Genomic DNA, 23,306 nt, shown 5'->3' with positions numbered 1-23,306 from the left:
AAAAACTTTGATTCAAGTTTTTCTTTTAATAATTAAGTGCATGCACGTATGCCCGTGTTTGTTTTTGTCTTTTATTTAAATAACATCGATTCGATATCAATTGTCTGTGACGCGTAAAATTTCCTAAAGATATTACGCGTCAGTGAAAGCTGATAAGTTTTCAATTTCATACCAATAGTATTTTTAATAACAAAAACCAATACCCTACTTGGTGGTAGGGTTCTGTGCAAACACGTAGGTAGGTACCACCCACACATCATTTATTCGACTGCCAAGTAGCGATGCAAGGGTGAGCCAGTGTAACTGTTGGGAAATAACATCTTAGCTCCCGAGATCGGTAGCGTATTGGCTCTGTAAGGAATGGTAAATATTTCTTACAGCACCGATGTCTATGGATAATGGTGACCAGTTATCGTTAGGTGGCCCATTTGCCCATCTGCCTACCTATACTATATATTAAAAATAAAACATATAGACAATACTTAAGGGTTAATGTTAATTTGCAACATTTTATTGACTGAGTCAGCTCATGACCAGGATAGGAGCAAAATTGTCGCAAAAAGAATAAGTTAATTTATCGTATGTTGTATGATTTTAGCCGGTATAGAAGTAAGTTTGTACATCTGTTCCTATTTTGTTCCATAACTAAACACTTCTAAGCTTCTTGTCATGGTTAGACAAATGGGGTGTCGTTAGAAGCATCTTGGTCGTCCACTTGTTATACTGTTGTTAGGCTATGTGACATCACTGCAAATTCAATATGACATCTGATACGGATATTACACAAATTACTACAGTTATATGCGGATATGTACTCGTAAGATGGCTACTTAAAATATGATAAGTATTGAATATAGTTTGTGGATAAGGATATCAGGCAGGAATATTTTCTTGTGTCGTATTTTTCAGGACGCGTGTTTTTCGTTACTCGGGTTTTAAATTTTGAACTTAATTTTTTTATACATAGGTTTATTTATTTTTATAGAATTTCTGAGTCGCGTCTTGGATTCCGCAAGCAATGTGCATTATCGGCGGTTTTCCTTGAACACGATACGTTTCGCTTTGTCCGCGGTTCATTCGTTATCAGTGTTATCAGCTTATCAGCAGTCACGACGCTATGACCGGTCGCATGTCTGTACTTGTGCCCTTTCATTGTATTTACTAGGTACTAACACTGTTACAATTTATAACATCTTTTGGATATATTTTCCTAATACAGATCAAACTATATTAAAGATATAGCCTTGATGTTTTAAATTTAGTCATAACTTTGGGAACAGAGTTATTTTTTTAAATTGTTTATTACATAATTATAAAAATTACTATTTATATAAAATGATTTAAATTGATGTTATTTATCTGTGACACAAGAATTCATTTTTTAATATTAAAATTTCGATTCAAATTTTTTCAAAATTATTTTATAATTTAATAAATGAATACCAAATAAAATATTTTCTTAGAAATTGTATTAAAAAATGATGAAGCGAATTTTTCAATGGATCGTATGATACCAACCTCACGGGTTGCGCTTGAATTCTTCAGGATACGAAGCAAGTGGCGTCGGAAGGTTAAGAGCCCGTTATCGCCTCTTATCAGTGTACGTAGCATGCCCCATTTGCTCGTTTGACCTGACACCACAGTTATCAGTTGAACGCGCGATAAACCGAACCGCCATACCTGTTGAATTACCTTTACAATTTTTTTTTAAGTGGAAATTATTTATTTCGAAATATATTTGTGTTTCAAAGTGATGTGTCATATGAATTAAAAATAAGATCATACGAGGGATTTCGTTAATTTTTGGTATGATATTTGAAGGTTTTGTTTTTGAATAATTGATATATTATTTCCGTGGCGTTTCATATCATTCGGTAATGAAATATGATTGACCTTTACAAGCAGGTGGTTTTTATAGACAATAGAAGGCGTGATCGGTTAGAATTTTGAATGATACATTACATTAAAAGCATAGTCTTGTTTGTTGGGTACCTATCACGGGTGATTGATTGCAACACTCGTGTACCGAGATTCATAGTTGTACTATTGAATACAATCGCTACTAATGCTGTGACGACTTCATTACTTGTAATAAAAAACATGGTTCGTTCAAATATATTATATATTAAAACGTTGTATGTATAAACGTATACCTTCGTATTAAAACACAATCTTGATCTTTGCTTAGCTGTGCTTAGTTTATGTTTATATGAAATATAAAAAGTAATACATAATACGTACTTTACGTATCTGATTTTTAATAAGTTTAATGTTTAGAAATGGATTTCATGTGTGGAATATAATGAAAACATTTTTTTTTATATTCGTTGCATTTTTACGCATGTCACAGCGTTAAGAGTTTCAATAGTTGATAGAAACTTTAGTTTAAAAATACTTGAAAATAAACATGTAGATAAAGATAAATTTACATAAGTCACCTGGTTGATATTAGTTTGCTAAAGTAACGGTTTGCCAAAGATTGGATCTTTTGTAGACGTATCAGCCTACTTGAATGTATTCCTTTAACTCGACATCTTATTATCAATTAAAATACATAAAATATTTCAACGTAAAGGTCATAGTCACGGACATATAGTATATTTATCACTTTGATTATGTTGTGACTAATCTTATTCCGTTCAAACACTTATATGATAACCAATGAAGACAGATATCGCTTTGCTTGTTTTAAGTTATTGTAAGAAGTTTTTTAATGTACAAAGTATTTAATAGTATTCATAAACAGTGCGTTTCAGTTTGTTTAGGACTATCACTTATCACCTGTGCCTTCGTATTTTTGTAACATTTATTTAAAAAATCAATAGATCATATATTAGCTAATGTATGTCTGCGCGCGAATTCGAACGTTTGAACTTTGAACATGCAGATAGTGTTCTTGTTAATCAATTCGATCGAATTTGGTAGAAGTTTTTAATTATTTTTAGCGTAAATAATTATCAGATATCATTTTAATTAATAAAATAAGTCATTATGAGAAGTTCAATTTTAATTCATTTATTTTTAAAATTAACTGTTTACAGCTGAACAAATTGCACTTCGGTTAATTTATAATTTATTAATAAGTTTACTGCGAAGTGCAATATATCTATATATGATCAGGTGATGTATTTTACATTTAGTTAATAATGTTTATTTTATAATATTTATTGACTATTGTTAAGATTATGTCATACGTATGTATATTATGCGGATAAATGCAAAAGGTTTTAAAAAGTAAAATAAGGAAAAAAAATTTAATATTCGTTAAGATAAAACCTATTTTTTTTTTTATTTTTCTTATAAAAAGTACTACGTCACTGACACATTATATGAATGCGTCGAGTATCATTATTGAACTGACAAAATCGTAATATACTCGTACTTAATATTAAGGAAATGGCAGCTTGTAAATGTCTCAAGACTTAACAAAGGCTTCTTACTGATCTTCAGGAGAAACTGTGTTTATTATACTACGCTGCTCCAAAGCAGATCTGTGGGTAACATGTGACAAAATTTCATTTTACTTATTACAGTTTCATCACGATGTTCGTCTATCAAATAAAAATCAAATTAAGAACATGAAAATTTTGTGGCATTTGTCGTGCTTAACAGAGAGAATAAGGCTCGGCTCTTACCGTATATCTAATCAATCTTAATAATTAAATACGTCTTCGTTATAATTTATAGTTTACATTGAATAACCTGATGATATTACTGTTCGAAATCATTTCAGCAGTGTATGTGTCTCGGTGGTATTATTAAACTTACTGATATGCTAATTTTAAATGATAATTGAAAAGTTTCTTGGTTAGTATATAATAGTATATACAATTTATGTACATACTATTATATATAATTATTATATATTATATATAATAGTATGTAAATGATGTCGTTAAGGGAGCTGTGTTAGAGTATTCTAGTGCAAAAATGTAAGCATGTCGATCAACTTAACAGGGGAGAAGTGAGGAGTTGGACTAAAAGGTTTTGTGTTTTCCGAAGCTTGCTATTTTTATTGCTTGCCACCAGGTGAACAACACAACCAACCAAACTATCCCTTTATGACATTTAAAACAATCGTTTTGTATATACATATGTTTACTATAATGATCTATGTTTTTGAAAGTTTTGATATTCTAAGCAGAGCTACATAGCTCACTTATATATGTATAATACATGAGTAAAAAATAAAGTAACACCATATAAATACTGCTGCGAAAAAGCCTCCTCTTCGTTTGAGGAGAATGTTTCGAGATTATTTCACCACGCTGCTCCAATGCGGGTTGGTGAATATTTAATTGAAATTAAACACGTGCAGATATCTTCACGACGTTTTACTTGCCAAGAGTAGTTTGTAAGTGAAATTTTAGTTTATTCTATACGTTGCTAATGTTTCTCCAACCGTATCATCTATTACACTGGCTCACTCACCTTTCGTAGCGATAACAAAATTAAATAGGTTTCACCGTAGCTGGTTTTAGAATAAGTGAAAGTTGCATTTACAAATGTACTTTTAATGATCTTGTCATCCAATTCTCTTAAATTTTGTTTTTACCGAATGGTTTGAAATTGATGATCTAGCTTTATGTTTAAAGAGGTCGCTCTTTTTTTGAACGCGGTTTACGTAAAAGCCTGTGAATACTTTGACATAAAACTTGTTCCATTATATTCAACGTGTTTCAGAGATGGTTTATGGTTAAACATTATCATACATCATAATTAAACGTAAAACGTAGCCACCGCAAGGCGTGGCCGGATTTGCTAGAACTTTTTACATCGCGTTAATTAATTAAAAGTTAATAAGTATATACTTTTGTTTATGCCTTTGACAGGTTATAACTGATATTTAAAAAAAAGAAAAGATTCGTCACCCAGTCTTTATACCTCTATTGATAACTGCAATACTAGCTTTTTAGTCAAGAGATTTGGAATTACGTTTGAAATGTTGCTGGCATTTTCAAAAAATCAAATCAATACACTTTTTATTGTATACCACTAAACACATAGTTTAGTCACATTTAAGAAAAATGCACGAGAGGCGGCCTTATTGCTAAAACGGCGATCTCTCATTTTCCATTCTGTATTCCTGTGAATTTTGGTATTTTTTAACTAAAATATACATTACGGGAATAACATATTGCAATTGTTTTATATTATAAAATACTCTTTAGGTGTAAAACATAATTTTATAATTAATTTAGGAATTATTTCATTAAACATGTCTGAAACAGTGATTAAAAGTTTGGAACAGCAAACAACGATGTCGTTGGACCATGATGCTGTCGAGAGAAAGTGTAGTGACGGTGATGTGATTAAAGATGATGAAGTGTTGAAGGAGGAAGGAGATGAGAGCAAGAGTGCCACCCACAGGGAGAACAGATTGACGAGCATCATCGATCAGTTACGCTGTCAGAGTAAAATGAAAGGTAAGAAAAATGTGGTTATTTTTTTAAATTTTATATTCAAATAATGGGTTTTAAAATTATTTATTAGGAAGTTTATATTTCTTCTAGTTTTTGGTGTGAATATATATGTAATAAAAGAGCATATTAAAGGGTTGTTTTGAAATATGAAACCCCTTCAAAGATATTATGTATGAACGAATAGTAACATTTCTGTTAAAAAAAATATATATTTACGTTACAAGAATTTACAGATTCAATTTTCAAGGTCGAATTTGGGTGTAATATTTTTGCGTAAAAAGTTTCCGCCCCAAAAAGGTTTTACTTTTGCCGCTTTTCACGCTCTTGAATTCGTATTTATATTTTTATGGTCTACATCTGTCGCTGAGGTTCATACGGATAAAGGTTAAGCAAACTAATTCAGAGTGCAGGAACATCGTGATCCTGTGATAGCACTATCTCCGATCTCGCTATTGTTGCCGGAGTTAAGACTCATTGTGATCACCGCTAATTGCGCGCGCGCACCCGACGCGTGCCTTTTGTCTCGGTAATCTGTACGCGTTACAGTAACATTGTTTGTACATTGAAATCATTTGGAGAATGAATTTCTTTTATAATTTATTTTATTCTTACTGTGGAAAAAAATGGATAGATTTTTTTTATCTATTATTTTACATTTTATCTTACTTTTTGTATCGTTTTAGTATTTATATGAAATTTTCTTATAATAATAAGAAATAATAACATGGGTTAACAAATTATATATATTTCAATAGAGACTTCGACTATAGAAGTTGTAGTAGATGTCAAATTTCATGTTGTTGCAATAAATGTTTGCTATCTTGATTATCAAACAAAACCGTGAGGCTCAACCAGTGTTTAGATAAGTATAACATTTATAAATCTTAGCGATTTACATGTTAAACGCGATAAAATCACGACAAAGGTTGCGACTGTCGGTGTTGTTTTCGTTCCGGTTGAAACTCTGTTTTCTATTAGAACGGAGATTTATGAACTGCTAGTTGCTCTTTGTAATTATAATAGATCTACTCGTAATTATTATTAGATTGCTTCGCAATAACCTTCATTGTTCCGATATAACAATTAGAAATTAACTTTTAGCGTTGTTTTTGATTTCTAATTTGAATAAACGCAAATGAGAAAGTGTTCGGCGTTTTCATTCGTTCTTTTCGCAACTCATTCAGTAAAAGTAACTTGTATGGAACTACATTGTATTTTCCTTATATTTAACCTAATTTTAAACTGTGAACATTGAGTTCACGGTTCAATTAAATGAATTGAGATCAGTTTTAATTCGAATTCAAAAATACTGTAATTACGACAATGTGTTTAATCTAGGAGCCATATAATCCAATACTTAAAGTTACAGATTTAATTTATTAAAATATTTGTAGTAAAGGAAATACAACACTTAAAAAATACTTCATCGTACAATAATTTTAATAAGTAAATTAGCATAATTTTTCTTAAAATGTTTCATGACCAAAACCAACATAAAATGTATCTCACCCACAGTTACAAGCCTTTAAAGTTTAAGCAATTATCTTTATAAAAATATATTCTTAAATTAGAGTGGTTTTAATTCAAATTGTGTTTGTAAATCAAATATGTAATGAAATATTTGACAATAAATTGCTCAATAAATCTAACTTATTCTTTTAATTTAGATTGAAACAATAAAAATACACTAAAAGCTGAGTTTAAATAAGTAATATTAGGAAAAGATTAACATATACATAGTACATAATTAATACTTAATACAGATTAAATATAATGTCTAAAAAACATTAAATGTATTACAGTACCTTGATGATTTATGCAATGGAACTTGTTTACAAAAGTGTTTAACTAGCGTGAAGTAAACATACTTAAATAATTTTAATATTGTGTTATTTTTTTTTTATTTGAACTCCTATCTTATAACGAGATTTCATTCAGCTTTATTTGCGAATATAAGTCAAGGGTTGCTAATATTTTTTTATAAAGTAAAACCACCCAACCGGTTGAATTAAAATTTTAACATACTCGCTTAAAGCTCGTGACAATGTATCTCACTGATTTACTAATAAATTATTGAATTTGTTTTCGAAAATTCCCATATAATAATATATAGTTTTTAAATTAATTTATTGTTTTAATTGTTTTGGGGTTTATAATTAATATATTTTGTATAGTTTTAGTCAGTGTAAGAGAATCTTAAAGTAGAAAACTTTTAAGAAATGCATGTCGAGATATAAACAAGCGTCTGTAATCTGAATTAAACTCGGGGACCGGTCACTGAGTTACGTTGCAACTTCGACCGAGCATCGAGACTAACATTTTAATTCTTAAAAATATCTTTATCAATCCCCCAATTAGCGGATAAAGCGGTTATTTAGCTAATGAATGAATAAATCGCTGTCGGAATGTACTTCCGATGCGATAGTGTTTAATCAGCGCGTGCAATTTATACAGCGACGCCACTGAAATACGGCAAATGCTTGGTGGATCTGTGAATCATGATTGACCATTCGTGAGTTTAAATTACGACAATTACTTTGGAAATTTCTGTTGAGTTTTTTTTTTAAATAGGTAGGTAATGGGCTATATATATTGCTTATATATTTATAGTTCTAACCGAACTATAATTAAAATAAAATTAAGATAATGTACTTTATGCAAACGTTTATTAGGATCATATGATAAGTACTTATTCCACGAGAGTTTTTATCTTGCAATTGCTTGTTATTAGTTATGACGTTTACGTTTGTGAGTATATTAGATACGTAAAGTGAGTATAATTCATATCGATAAGGAGGATGGGATATGTAATACCAAAAATATTTTTTCTCTGCGGAAAATGCAAATAACCATCCCAAATTTTGGTCATAAATATAAAACATAATCAGCCTGTAAATTTCCCACTGCTGGGCTAAGGCCTCCTCTCCCGTTGAGGAGAAGGTATGGAGCATATTCAACCACGCTGCTCCAATGCGGGTTGGTGGAATACACATGTGGCAGAATTTCGTTGAAATTAGACACATGCAGGTTTCCTCACGATATTTTCCTTCACCGCCGAGCACGAGATGAATTATAAACAAATTAAGCACATGTAAATTCAGTGGTGCCTGCCTGGGTTTGAACCCGAAATCATCGGTTAAGATGCACGCGTTCTCACCACTGGGCCATCTCGGCTCAATCTTCAAATCTTGGTCTCTAATTTTAAATTATATCTTTCGACTTTTTCAGTTGAAACACAGTTGGGCCTTGGTTTATAAAAATATATATGTATATATAAAATGGTTTCTTAAACGTATTACGCCATCTAATTGCCTCGATGGTGATATAAGGGCTGGCTCTATTTCGCTCAGACAGAATTGATGAATCTAAAAATTCTTGGTACCATTACTTGTGGTATTGATTTCTACCTTATTTTTTCAATTTTAATTGTATTTACTTATTTAAATGCTCAATATAAATAAAAATATTTAAATAAATTTACTTTAATATATTAGTCCCTAAGGTTGGTCGCACATTGACGTTGTAAGGGATGGTTAATATTCCTTAATGCAAAATCTACTAAATAATAAATAAAATTAAATTAAAACATAATAATGAAATAAAAATACTTTATTTTTCAAATAATGAAAATATTTTTTTTGAAGGAATAATACGTTTAGTGTCGAATAGTCTTCTTTACGTATGTTCAATTACACATCAACTACGACCGATGCATTTTCTTTTAAAAATGCGATTTCATTCTCACTCGCACTGAAAATACGACCATGTTGCAATCTAGTAAAGAAGCAATTCATGAGTTCGATTCTCGTGTTGTTAATTTCTATCCGTAGTGAGTAAGTATCGAGAGCAAGCGCAGTGATCTATAGATCTTAGAACATGGAGCAATCTACGAGGTGTAATGATGGCAAAGATTATGCATATGTCGAAGATATTCTAATACGCGAGTTGCCATTTTTTAATATTTAAAATGTCGTATTTCTTAGAATGCTAATCGTGTCTCTCTCGGAGGTTAATTAATAAATAATATGAGGTTCAATTTGCCTCTTATCAGGAGTGTATACACTATATTATAATGCTTTCAGTCTGGATCAAATTTTCGCTTATGCTGTAGTTCTTACAAAACTAAAAATTAATTAAATGAGAAAAACATTTCGTACTATGAAATCATGTATTAAAATCACATAAAATGCAACAAAAAGTTCGGTTAATGAAAAAATCAATGGATATTATACAAACTATAACCTATATCCAAACATTTATATATATACATATATCCAAACATTGGTGCTAGAAAAATAGGTGATTACCTGCCCAAGGCCTCCACTGGTGCAATCAAATGCAATCCACTCGTATACGTAAGAATACTTTGTATTGCCGTATTCCGATCTAAATGACGATTGAGTATTAATGGTGCAAATGCTGAAATATCTTCATTCTATATATATATATAACATTTATTTATACTTGTATTTGTCATATTTTATCTATGTTTATTAAAGTACTTATAGTATCGATAACACCAAAGTTATTGTTCGCTTCGATATCGATGACCTAATCAGCAATAAACAACCTTGACAAGTAAAATCTTTGATTCCGTAATAGATTACTTGTAAAACAATATGCTGATGTCAGTCTTAGTCAAAGGTGAAAGCTCTGTTGGTACCAGAGTTTTAGAATAAGTTATAATTACTAGCTAACATCGAAAAGAAGAAAATAATCGGTGTCGTGAGACACCTAGTTGTATTGAATAACAGACACATAAGTTGAACTCTGGAGCCTTTAAGAGTAGAGTGAACAGGTTTCTTTTGGATGGGCGTGTACCACCTTCGTCTTTATCTACACTTTCCATCAGGTATTCCGTATTCTGCGGTCCCCATCGGTGGCAAGTCCCAGCCCTGGTTTGGTCGTTTCTGCAAAATGGCTTCACGCTGAAAATGGGAACGCTACCAAGACTAGGCTAACGCATCGGCGTCTCGTGATGTAAATACTAGCGCATTCAGAAAGGAATATAACTCTGTCTCTAGGTCCTTCAAAAACGTGATTGCTAAGGCGAAGACGGAGTATATTGGCAGAATTGGCGAGAGACTGGTGCGCCTACCTTCAGGAACACGTGCGTTCTGGTCTCTCGCTAAGGCTGTCTTAGGGAATTTCTGTCAGCCCTCTTTTCCATCTTTGCACAGAGACGGTGAGTCATTGGCCCATACCGCGAAGGAGAAAGCTGATCTTTTAGGCTCTCTCTTCGCGGAGAACTCGATTCTAGATGACCGAGGAAAGTCACCACCAATGATCCCGCGGTGTGATACCACGATGCCGGAGGTTACATTCCGGCAAAGTGCAGTTCGTAAAGCACTTTTTTCCTTGGATATTCATAAGTCGAGTGGACCCGATGGCATCCCTCCAATCGTGCTATGGACTTGTGCTCCCGAGTTGGCACCGGTCTTAACGCGTCTTTTCCGGCAATCCTATGCATTCGGCGTCGTCCCGAACTCCTGGAAGACTGCTTTGGTGCATCCGATCCCTAAAAAGGGCAACCGCTCAGACCCGTCCAATTATAGGCCTATAGCCATCACCTCCTTGTTCTCCAAGGTAATGGAGTCCATTATTAACTGCCAGCTCCTGCGGTACCTAGAGGAATACCAGCTGATTAGCGACCGCCAGTACGGTTTCCGTCGGGGTCACTCAGCCGGTGATCTTCTAGTTTACCTTATTCATAGATGGGCGGAAGCAGTTGAGAGCATGAAGGAGGCATTAGCAGCCAGTCTGGATATAGCGAAGGCCTTCGATCGCGTGTGGCACAAAGCGCTTCTTTCGAAGCTTCCCAGGAAATTATGCAATTGGATTACCAGTTTTTTGGCAGATCGGAGCATCAAAGTCGTTGTCGACGGTGCATGCTCCGACTTAAAATTCGTCAATGCTGGTGTTCCACAAGGCTGCGTTCTATCACCCACTCTGTTTCTTCTGCATATCAATGACTTGTTGCAAATCAGTAACATTCACTGCTATGCAGACGATAGCACCGTTGACCCCTCATACACCGACCGTGCTAATATTTCTCGGGAAAACGTCGAAGAAAACCGGAACAAACTTGTGTCTGAAATTGAGTCTTCGTTAAACAAAGTCTCGAACTGGGGCCGGCTAAACCTAGTCCATTTCAACCCCAAAAAGACGCAAGTTTGCGCGTTAACTGCTAAAAAAACACCATTTGTCGTATCTCTACTATTTGAGAACATTCCATTAGCCGCCACAGCTAGTATAGGAATACTTGGCGTCGATATTTCAAGCCTCGTTCAGTTCTGCGGTCAATTGGAAGGCAAAGCCAAATTGGCATAAAAAAAGCTCGGTGTGCTCAGCAAGGCAAGACAGTATTTTACGTCGGCCCATCGTCTAAGACTATACAAGGCACAAATTCGGCCACACATGGAGTACTGCTCTCACCTATGGGTAGGTGCTCACCAGTACCAGCTCCTTGCATTCGACCGTATCCAACGTAGAGCGGCTCGAATTATCGACGATCAAGCCCTTTCCGATCTGCTTGATCCTTTGGCTTTGCGTAGAGATGTTGGATCGCTCTGCATCTTCTACAGAATTTATCACGGGGAATGTTCCGATGAATTGTTCAGATTAATCCCGGCTGCTGAATTTCACCTTCGGACATCTCGCCAAAATTCAAAATATCACCCACACCACATAGATGTCCGAAAATCCACAACAGCGCGATTTTTAAGACATTTTCTGCCTCGCACAACTACTCTGTAGACCCAGCTTTCGCCGGCGGTTTTTCCGAATCGATACGACTTGGGAACCTTCAAGAAAAGAGCGTACTCTTTCCTGAAAGGCCGGTAACGCACCTGCAAGCCCCCCGGTGTTGCAGATGTCCATGGGCGGTGGTAGTCACTTTCCATCAGGTGAGCCTCCTGCTCGTTTGCCACCTCTAACATAAAAAAAAAGGTAGGATGGAAGACAAACGCCTATTCCATTACAACTATAAAAAAAAATTGCAATGAATTAACAACGTCTGAGAATAATTTAATTACAATAACAAAGTTGTTATCCTGTGAATTAAAATACAAATAACAAAAAATAACGTTTAAATATTATAAAAACCGTATGAAATAGAAAGAGATAGAAAGGTATAGGTATCTTAGGGGGCGAAACGCCTTTTCGATAAGTGACGATTTCTGCCAGTTCACTTGCCACTCCACTGTAAGCAGCGTAAAACAACTTCGTTCCAATAGAATCTTACTAAACCTTCATACCAAAACTAGGTGGTAGGGCTTTGTGAAAGATATTCAGGTGCAAATGCTAAAATATCTTCATTCTTATTATTTAGCCTCACAATATTTAGAACAGCAGTGCATTGACTGTGTAAGACGAATGTGATATATATATATATAAACTAATAATAGTAACTGCACAAATCACAACACACACAACTACTTTAATTTTTTTACATTAAGATTGTAATGTTAATAAATCTTATGGAAATATAATTTAATTTATAATATGTATAACATTTATTTATACTGGTATTTGTCATATTTTATCTATGTTTATTAAAGTACTTATAGTAACGATAACACCAAAGTTATTGGTCGCTTCGATATCGATGACCTAATCAGCAATAAACAACCTTGACAAGTAAAATCTTTGATTCCGTAATAGATTACTTGTAAAACAATATGCTGATGTCAGTCTTAGTCAAAGGTGAAAGCTCTGTTGGTACCAGAGTTTTACAATAAGTTATAATTACTAGCTAACATCGAAAAAAAGAAAATAATCGGTGTCGTGAGACACCTAGTTGTATTAAATAACAGACACATAAGTTGAGCTCTGGAGCCTTTAAGAGTAGAGTGAACAGGTTTCTTTTGGATGTGTGGATCTACACTAGTGGATCTACACTTTCCATCAGGTAGGATGGAAGACAAACGCCTATTCCATTACAACTAAAAAAAAAATCATTGCAATGAATTAACAACGTCTGAGAATAATTTAATTACAATGACAAAGTTGTTATCCTTTTAATTAAAATACAAATAAGAAAAAAATACGTTTAACTATTATAAAAACCGTATGAAATAGAAAGAGATAGAAAGGTATAGGTATCTTAGGGGGCGTAACGCCTTTTCGATAAGTGACGATTTCTGCCAGTTCACTTGCCACTCCACTGTAAGTAGCGTAAAACAACTTCGTTCCAATAGAATCTTACTAAACCTTCATACCAAAACTAGCTGATAGTGCTTTGTGCAAGATATTCTACCGCCAAGCAGCAGTACTTATTATTGTTGTGTTTCGGTTTGAAGGGTGCGAGCCAGTGTAACTACAGGCACAAGGGACATAACATCTTAGTTCCCAAGGATGAGGCGCATTGATGATGTAAGGAATGATATATATTAGTTACAGCGTCATTTTCTATGGGCGGTGGTGACCACTGAACAACAGGTTGCCCATTTGCTCGTCCGCCTATCTACATAATTAAAAAAAAGAAACAGCAATACTGAGAATTAATAATTGACTTAGAATTAGATTTCAAGTTATCATTATTATCTCTCGTTTGCCCTGCACTTTGACAATGTCTCCATTGACAATGGCCGAAATTGAAATAGGTTATTATTATGCATATCCATTTTTTATATAAATAAGTAAATGTATTAGGTTTTTAGATATGTACATATCTAAGGCATACCTTAGTCTATGACAGAGGTCGCGTGCGCGTGCGCCGTTAGCGCGCGCTGGAAATTTATAATGATCGATATTCCTCTCATTTCTACTGGACCTTGCTCCGGTTACAAGGGTCGCCATTTTACTTCAAAGCCTGTTTTGTTTGTATGATTAATTTTGTTTCAATTTCTTTATATTATTTTCTAATCGAATTAAATAATTGTATGTAAATACTTATTTAAAATAAAAAAATTTTTAATATATTTTTCAGGCATAGGTATTTACAGAATTAATTATTATTACTGTCACTGTAAGAAAAAAAATTGTAGTCGTATAAATAATAGTTCAAATATCTTGCGTCTCTTTTTATCAGGTTTTGCTATCTTGCATTACTTATATGCATAATTTATAAAAAAAATAATTATAGTAGGTAATTTTATTTTATTTTAGGTATATATGAAATGTAGTCAATGTAATTAACTTTTAATATGGAGCCCGTAATAATAACTAATCTTTATCTAGAGTATTAAACTATTGTAACTATTTATACTAGAGGTGAAATTAAATTTTAAAGTATTTCTATTTTCTTACAACTGTTTTCGAATCAGTGCAACAACGTGAGTTGTTTTATGTTTGAGAAAGCGTCTACAAAATGTAATTAATTGTAGGCACGCGTTCGTAATTTTACGATATAATAACAGTTACTGTTGTGAATCAGCGCAGTTCACTTATAAAATAATACAATTATTCATATACAAGCTCGGCCCGCGACTTGTTTTTTGTCTGAGGATGATTTTATTTAGACCAAAACGACGCGTTTGGAAAAGATCTCGATAAAGCAAAAATTTAATTATTAAATGAATATTCGTATACCCATATGATGTCATAATTTATTTAGAGGAAAAGTTTCCTAAGTAAATATTTTCTCTTTGTCATCATATATCATAAGTCTGATGTTACATTAGTGAAAAATCGACTATATTTTCAAAAATTATTTAGTATCTTTCAAGTTTAATGCCCGTTGTACTCTTAAAAAAGCTTCGTACACAAACTATAATTTTATTGTGATTATATCTACTACACTTTTGATCATTTGCATTTTTATAGGAGATAATTTCAAAGACCTAAACAGTAATGTAACCTAATATTTGTACTATGTAAGAAATTTATTTTAACGTACTAAACTCAAATTTTGAAACTAGTCTAATTAGAAATAAAAAATTGTTTTCGGTAGGTATCATCATAATCATTTATTGTATATATGAAATAATGCTAAGGCCGATGGGGGTGGAACTGTAAATTATAAAAGTAATTCATTATACAATAACGCTTGAACGACTTGACGAATTTTATGACAATTTTGTTTAAAAGTCGATTATAATGAGAAATAAGGCAGAATGTTATTTTTTTTAAATTAAAAATAAATAACTTAATTCAAATATAATTAAATAATTTTACACAGAGCGACAGAGTGAAGTAAACGTATCATAGCTAGTGTTTCTATGAATTGAAATATACTAAAACATATTATACATATATCTATGGTAAACAGGTCTTATATATAATCTACCCTGACCAATTATTTGTAATAGTTAACGTGTTATCTTACACTAATTACTTACTTTATAAAAAAGAAAAATAAATATACTACTGTTTTAATACTCACAAATAGTATTCGACTTTTCAAAAATGAAATGAATTGAATAAGAATTATTTGAAAAGGCAATACGATTATGTAATGGTATAAAAATCTGACATTAGTAAAAGCGTGACCGCAGAACAATTAGTTATATATAACAGAATCTGATAAGCAGGTGAGGTGGTACCACTGAGACAATAGAGCTTTGTGCTGCTAACTTATCTCCACCATGTTTATTGTTAGTTTATGCTGTGATTTTACGCCCACGGCGTTTTAAATAGATGACTTTGTTAAAATCTTTTAGTTTATACGAAGCAACGTTTATATTGGACTATTAGTTCAATAAACAAAAACAGCCTGGAAAATGGAAAATATATATATTTTTCAACAAATTCTTGTATTATATTCTTTAATTTAATATTAAGTGGATTCGTACACCCACACAGCATAATACAAAGTCGCTTCCCGGCGTCTGTACGTTTCGATCTTTTAAATAACATAATGGATTTATTGCGGTTTTCATAACCAGAAATTAGTCTTCGTTCACCCCATCAGTCGTATCGTCCCAGGTGCGATGCCAATTGTACCAACATTAGTTATTAAAAAGAGAGTACAGTTTTGAATGCCAGGAGTCACATAGTACTACCTATTATTTTACAATTTCCACTATGTATTTGTTGATGTTTTTTTAGCTTAGAGGTAAATAGTATCTTTTTTAACTTATATTAGTAATTATAGCATTCTATAAAAAAGTAGTTCTACGTAACTGTCTTAGATTTTATGCACGTCTTCTTCTATTGTACGTTTTCGATTTATTGTATCAAATAATATATTGTGTTCAATTTAAAGGTTTATAATTATATACAATTCTATTTGTTTAATACTGTTGTCCATATCATCGGTTGGTATTGACTGCATACTGTAAAACATTATTTTTACTTATTGTTATAGTTTGATTAAAGGTATAAATATATATTTTATTCATAAACTTTTAATAAGATATATGTAATAAAAACTATAACAGATACTTCGTACAAAATAATATCATATAGATGTTAACGAAAGGAGTTCGTGTTGACTAGAATATTACGCTCGATAAAAGAGTACCTACTGATTTTCATTCAAGATTTCGGTAGAAACTACATTCTGAACCTGAGCCTTTACTATAAGTTTATTCTGTAATATTACATTTCAAAACTCATTCGAGCCTTCTTGAATATAATATATTTTGATTTTATTTAATTTGAAGCAGTGCTTAATGTAAGCAGCCACAATGAACACTCTTTTGGAAATGTCCATTATATTTGGGGATATATAGCATACGATTTATAATAACTATAAAAAATAGGCGAGAGTGTCAAACTGTTTTGAACGAGATGAGTCATATGGAATATGGCGCTGAAATTGATAAGAAGCATCATTATGATACGGGTAAATTAGTTTAGATTGAAGTAAGGTCTGTCAGTTCGTTACCACGAGTCGCTCGTGCGTACTCTTGCATCTATGGTTGGATGTACCGCATGCGCGGTCGTGTGCATCTCTTCTTTTTGCTATTCGAGAGTAGTGGGACTTTCCGCACTGTGGACTATTGTTCTTATTTACGTTCGATTAGATCGTACCGTTGTATCAAGAAATAAAACTAACAAAGATAAAACCGCATTGCAATCATACCCTCAATTATTTAAATATAATATGTACCTACTAGTAATAGCAATTTCCATCCAATAAAAAAGTTATGATATAATGCCATTATTCAAAATTAATGCTTGAATAACAAGTACACTGCGCCCAATTCATTTCAAATTAAAATATATATAGGTACATAAAAGTATATAAACGTTATAATGAGAATTAATAATATTAAATCAAAAACGTTTGCTCATATTAAAAAAATATTATATATTTGGCACTAAGATCGAAGTCTTTGCCTTAGATTGAAAAATACTATCGATGAAAAAAAATTATATAGATTAAAAAACAAACGATCATATAATATAGATTCAAAATGAACGATGGAAATCTCTCGTGAATAGTATCGAGAAGTTGATAGATGATTACTCACGGCAAATAGATTTGAAAATTTCCACTGTAGTGCGTGAGAAGGCTTCTGATTGCAATTATTAATTACTTAGAGATGCGAGTCCACTGAGTACAGGTCGTATCTGTCGGTGAATGAGACCGTAGCGTGACTTGTTGCAAGCTTCATTGCAACATAGATGTTATAAAGATACACAGATAATTAATTATGTTACTGTATTAATTTTTTTTTAATTAAGTTATTGCATTTTTAATCTATTTCAAATTAAGAATGTTGTGACATTGTTGATCTAAATAATTTTAAAAACATTGTAAAGATCAATTAAAGTTTCATTATTTTTAAATTATTATTAACTCAAAGCCTACTTTCTTATTTTTATTATTTTATCTTTTGGTTTGAGTGTTTTAAAAGGAGAGTATGATATTATTGAGAGACACGCCCTTTCCCCTTACACCTATAATTCGATCGGACGGCTATCAAGCACGACCAGAGTTTGTTCACACAAATGACAAAAAATTTACGTGTTTTTGAAGGTCGACGGTTGTGTTAACGGTTTGCTATCTTTCAAACTTAAGGCCGTCACTTTAAATTTTCATCAGTCCGTCTCAAGGTCTACCCATGATCTCAGGATCTTCGGCATTATAAGCCAGCCGTAAAACTCATGAGACAGTCAAGGATATTCAATAAGCATTAGATAGTAATTAACACTAATTTGTTTAGTAAATTAGAGGTTTTTTGGTAATATATATTAAATAATGCATAAGCTTATATATTAAAAAAAACTTGCTTTTATAACAGTATAGATAAAGCGTTAATTATTTTGTTTAAATAACGGAAATTTAATCGTCAATTAATTACATATGTAAATAACACCTTACTTAGATGTGTTTTACATAATTAATTAGTGTAATTATTAAATGTATAAATTACGTCATATCTCTTATTATTATTTATATATATATATATATATATTTATTTGTTAAAGCACATCAACATTATATATATAAAACATTAAATTAAGGTATTGAAAGAATACCTTAAATTATTTTCGAACACACCCAAAGATGTCATGTTAGTTCAAGGTCTAAGTTGGTTATTTATCAGTTCCCCTTCCATTGATATAGACTCTAATAACTAAGTGAAGTATAACGACTATTACTGTATATGTTCGTATATAAAATATAATTTGGTTCGCATTCCAGAGACAATGCAAGTGTCATCGAACATCAGCTACTGCTCGGCACGCGGCTAATATTTTATCCGGCGGTCTTCATTGCGCCGTGATCGAGTTTAACTTAGGGATGTTCGTTATAAAATTAACTGCAATATCGATTCATATAATATTTATAGCTAATTAAATGGGCTACAACCATATTTAATAATTATGGTTGTAGCGGATGTACGTGATTAGGTGCAAAATGTAATACGTGTGCTTAGACGCAAATAATTATAAATGCACATCAAAAATTGACGTTCATTTTTTAGTACATATCAATAAATGAAGATTATTAAGAAGTATCTTTAAAAACCTCCCATAAATTTGCAGCAAAAAATATTGTCTAATTTTTTTACATGAAAGTAAATATGTATTATCACGAATTTCGATCATTTGTTATATTGTACATTATTTTAAACTACGTGTCTGACGGTTTTTAACGAGTATATAAATATATGACTCAAGAAAGTTTACAAAGAACTAATTATATTTAGCTGATTTTTTTATACATGATTGAGAAATAAATAATAATTATATACAATTAATAATTAATATAAGAAAAATTTACAATAAAAAATATTTCTATGATATTTTTATAAATTATAACAGTTATTATAACAGTTGAAAAATAGCATTTGCACTTGAGTTAAATAAGAGATATTTGATTAAATCGATAGAGCCACGTCACATCACTAAGCCGCGAGCGAAAGAGGCGTGCGCGGGTTGCTCTCATTAATCTTTCATTTCTACGTTATATTATTAGAGGAACGGGTTTGCACGGATGCTGTGTGAGGGGGAAGGGGACGTGAACCCGATTGAACCCTCAGTAGCACCTGCCGCGTCCGGCCGCTATAAAGCTGACTTTGTATCATATCATTATATACATAGCACCAGGTAGCGTTATATAAGGCGATACATTCAATTTGCAATTAATCGATTTTTTAATCGAACGTTATAATATCATATTTCCTGTAATGACAACATTGGATCGTGGATATGAGACCCAACAATTTTAATAACAGCATAATACATTAAATATCGTACATCACAATGAAGTTGTCATTGCTTTTTGCGGCAAGGCAGCCAATCAAGATGCCTTCTCAAATAGGAAAAACCAGATTGGTCTGTAAAAAAAAAAAAACTATTAATTATTTATTGTGACTGCTTTCTCTGAATACGAATTTCCTAAGGTATTAAAAAAAGTTAGAATAAAAACCTAATATACGAATTACTTTTATAGATAGATGTAATATTATTTTTTTAGTAGGTTGAGGTAAATTAAAATATCGCGTCAAACAGTGCTATGTGACGCTATATAGCGACGGATGCTGAAGAGCTTTGCTTATATTGTATGTAGCGACTGACTAGCGTTTTACGTTTACCTTAATAAGCTTATGTAACTTTATGTAAGCTGACTTTGTTAATGCGATTTTCATGTTCATGTGTGTAGATTTTAATTAATTGATATTTTATTTGTATTGCAATTGGTTCGTAAATATGTAATTGAATCAAATAAAGTGTGGACGTCGAAACCAAACGGCTCAAGTTTAGTTTAAATCGGATCTTTGATGTGTTTTAAGGTTATTTCCTTCATAAATTTATCTGTAAGAATATTAAAAAAGACTTCTGTACCTCTCTAAAGTAAAAGTGATCATATATATTTTTCGTCATTTTTTGATGATTGTTAGTTGCTTTGCGCAGACTGTCTGGGTGGCTATCACCCATGCATCAGCTACTTTATCCACAAATATAGGTAAATACTTTACATTGCTATGTTCCGTTTTTAAGGTGAGTGAGCCAGTGTAATTAGTGATAACAGAAACAAGAAGCTTAATAACCTTAGGATCTATGGTTAGTTTAATTTCTTATAATGGCGGTGGCTACAGGCAAAAGTGACCACGCCGAATATGCAATAGCATTATATATATATGTAAAAAGAAACATAAATTAATATAAGAATCACGACCTTGTAACTAAAACCGGATATTGTAAGTTATTTTAAAATAAGTTAAACTTTAATTATGAGTGAAGAACGGTAACTCGTTGGAACTGTAAAGTAAATAGGAGCACAGTAAATCATCAGTCCTAATACTATCGGTTTGATTTACACCATTGCACCGTTTTCAGCTTGAGGCTGCGAGCCATTGTTGACCGCCGGTCATTATAATCAACAGTTTATGTGTCGTAGCACCACGCTCTAGGGTATGTGAGGATATTCCGGGTTCATCTACAATGGTCTTAGATAAAACGTATTCATTGAAGAATTCGATTTGTTAATAGACCAAACGAATGCAAATTGGTTTTTTTAACGTTTGACGAAAAAAGTTTGAATTATTTTATTAGAAATGCTAAGTATCGATGCCTGATAGTAGAATGTAGGATAAGTGAGCTGTTATCGCTTAGTTGCCGCAAATGTGTGTTGTATAACGTTAAATAAATTATGATTTTTAATGTTATGTTCTTACCTAACCAATACAGTTGTTGAATAAATTTTATTTGTTGGTAGGTAGCTATTTTACTGCCAAGCAGCATAAACTTAGTATTGTTGTGATCCGGTTTGGAGGGTGAGTGAGCCAACATGACTACAGGGACAAGGGACATAACATCTTAATTTCCAGTGTTGTTCCCAACTATTTGAGGGATGGTTAATATTGCTTAAAGCGCCAATGTCTATAGGTGGTGATTACCAATTATCACCAAGTATCCCATTTGACAGTCCGTCTACCTATTACATTACATACATTACATTAGCAGCCTGTAAATTTCCCACTGCTGGACTAAGGCCATATTCCACCACGCTGCTCCAATGCGGGTTGGTGGAATACACATGTGGCAGAATTTCGTTGAAATTAGACACATGCAGGTTTCCTCACGATGTTTTCCTTCACCGCCGAGCACGAGATGAATTATATACACAAATTAAGCACATGAGAATTCATTGGTACCTGCCTGGGTTTGAACCCGAAATCATCGGTTAAGATGCACGTGTTCTAACCACTGGGCCATCTCGGCTTCGTATACCTATATGAAATTCAAAAAAAGAATTCAAATATATATATTTATGAAATAAAAATGTTGTCATACTATTGATTCTATGGTTATTTGTCACGTGATCGTCAATTGCATAGAATATAATGTAAACAGTTGTTTATGTTTAAGTGTACAATCGTTATCAATTCAACAATTCAAGATGAATGATCATAATGAAACGTCACTATTGTTTCCGTTTGTTTATTGATTGATATTGTTTTGTAAAAATTGTTAATGTGTGGATGTTTTGTTTAAGCCCTCGGAGACGTAAGTTGTGTAACGTTTAAGTGACATTATATATTTGTAACTATCTTATATATTAATAGCGAAGCCAATTTTTGTCCCAGTGAATATAGGATGATAGCTGCACAAAAAAATCGGCTATGGTCTCATTTTAAAGAGTTCCAGCCGTAGATGTGCAGAAAAATGATGAGGGTTCTTGATTGCAATTTAGTAAATTATTACGATTTAACAAAGAATTAATTTTAGTGAGCGGATAAAAGTTACTGGCCGGTTAGAGAGCGGTATTACGCCTGTATAAGAAAAAAAAAATTATTTACAAGAGGTTTCATATTTTGGCTCCAAATGTGAATGAGTGACTTGCAGTTTATAATTAAATAAAATCAAAATAAAACCCGTCATAGGTTTCGAACTTCGTAAAAAACTTTTGAATAAATGCGAAGTTTCGCGGGATATCCACTAGTGGTTTATAAATGCCTTTAAGAACTTGAATAAATATATTAATATGATATTTAAAATTGTAAAAAAAATACGTATACTAATTAAAACATTATCTGTGTGTGTATTTCTGTCGTGTAGGATTGAATTCAGTTCGTGAATTTTAATCGATGGTAAGGAAAATATTTTTATTAATAAAAGGAATTCTGCACGAGTGAGATTTAACTCTGGGATGTATATTTATTAATCTGAATTGAAAGAGCGTTTTGAAATACGCAAAACATTTTAGAGACAAAAGGAGTCAGCTGCCCAGGGGAAAAGTTATGTGTTAATAAACTAAACCAATTATTATAATATATATATAAATTATTATAACGAGATTTCATATTAAATTATTTAAATAATATATTTAAGCCTACTTAACTGCTCAAATGTAGACAGTTTTTCTCGCTGAAGAAACACTGTTACCCGTTTTCCCCAAGTGAAGTGAAGGAGTATTTAGGACTCGCCAGTGCCTAGAATGCCTAGAGTGCCGGAGTAAAATAGACTACCCGTTAAAAAACAGCGGTACCCACTCCGTCTCTTATGACGTCGTAAGTGACGCTCCGAGCTCAAGCATAGACT

General features: G+C 32.4%; 1 protein-coding gene across 1 annotated transcript in view; it reads left to right on the top strand.

The window, feature by feature from the left end:
• The first annotated feature begins 5,187 nt into the window (after positions 1 to 5,187).
• Positions 5,188 to 23,306, top strand: part of LOC113403479 (ataxin-2) — a 231,225-nt gene continuing 213,106 nt past the window's right edge. Inside the window, exon 1 of the mRNA XM_026644043.2 lies at positions 5,188 to 5,426. Within this exon, the coding sequence (XP_026499828.2) occupies positions 5,219 to 5,426 (208 nt within the window). The 5' untranslated portion in view covers positions 5,188 to 5,218. The remainder of the gene's footprint in view (positions 5,427 to 23,306) is intronic.

Source organism: Vanessa tameamea, chromosome 13 (genome assembly GCF_037043105.1).
Source record: "Vanessa tameamea isolate UH-Manoa-2023 chromosome 13, ilVanTame1 primary haplotype, whole genome shotgun sequence".
Taxonomy (NCBI): Eukaryota; Metazoa; Arthropoda; class Insecta; order Lepidoptera; family Nymphalidae; genus Vanessa; species Vanessa tameamea.
This window is presented reverse-complemented; position numbering and strand designations above follow the sequence as displayed.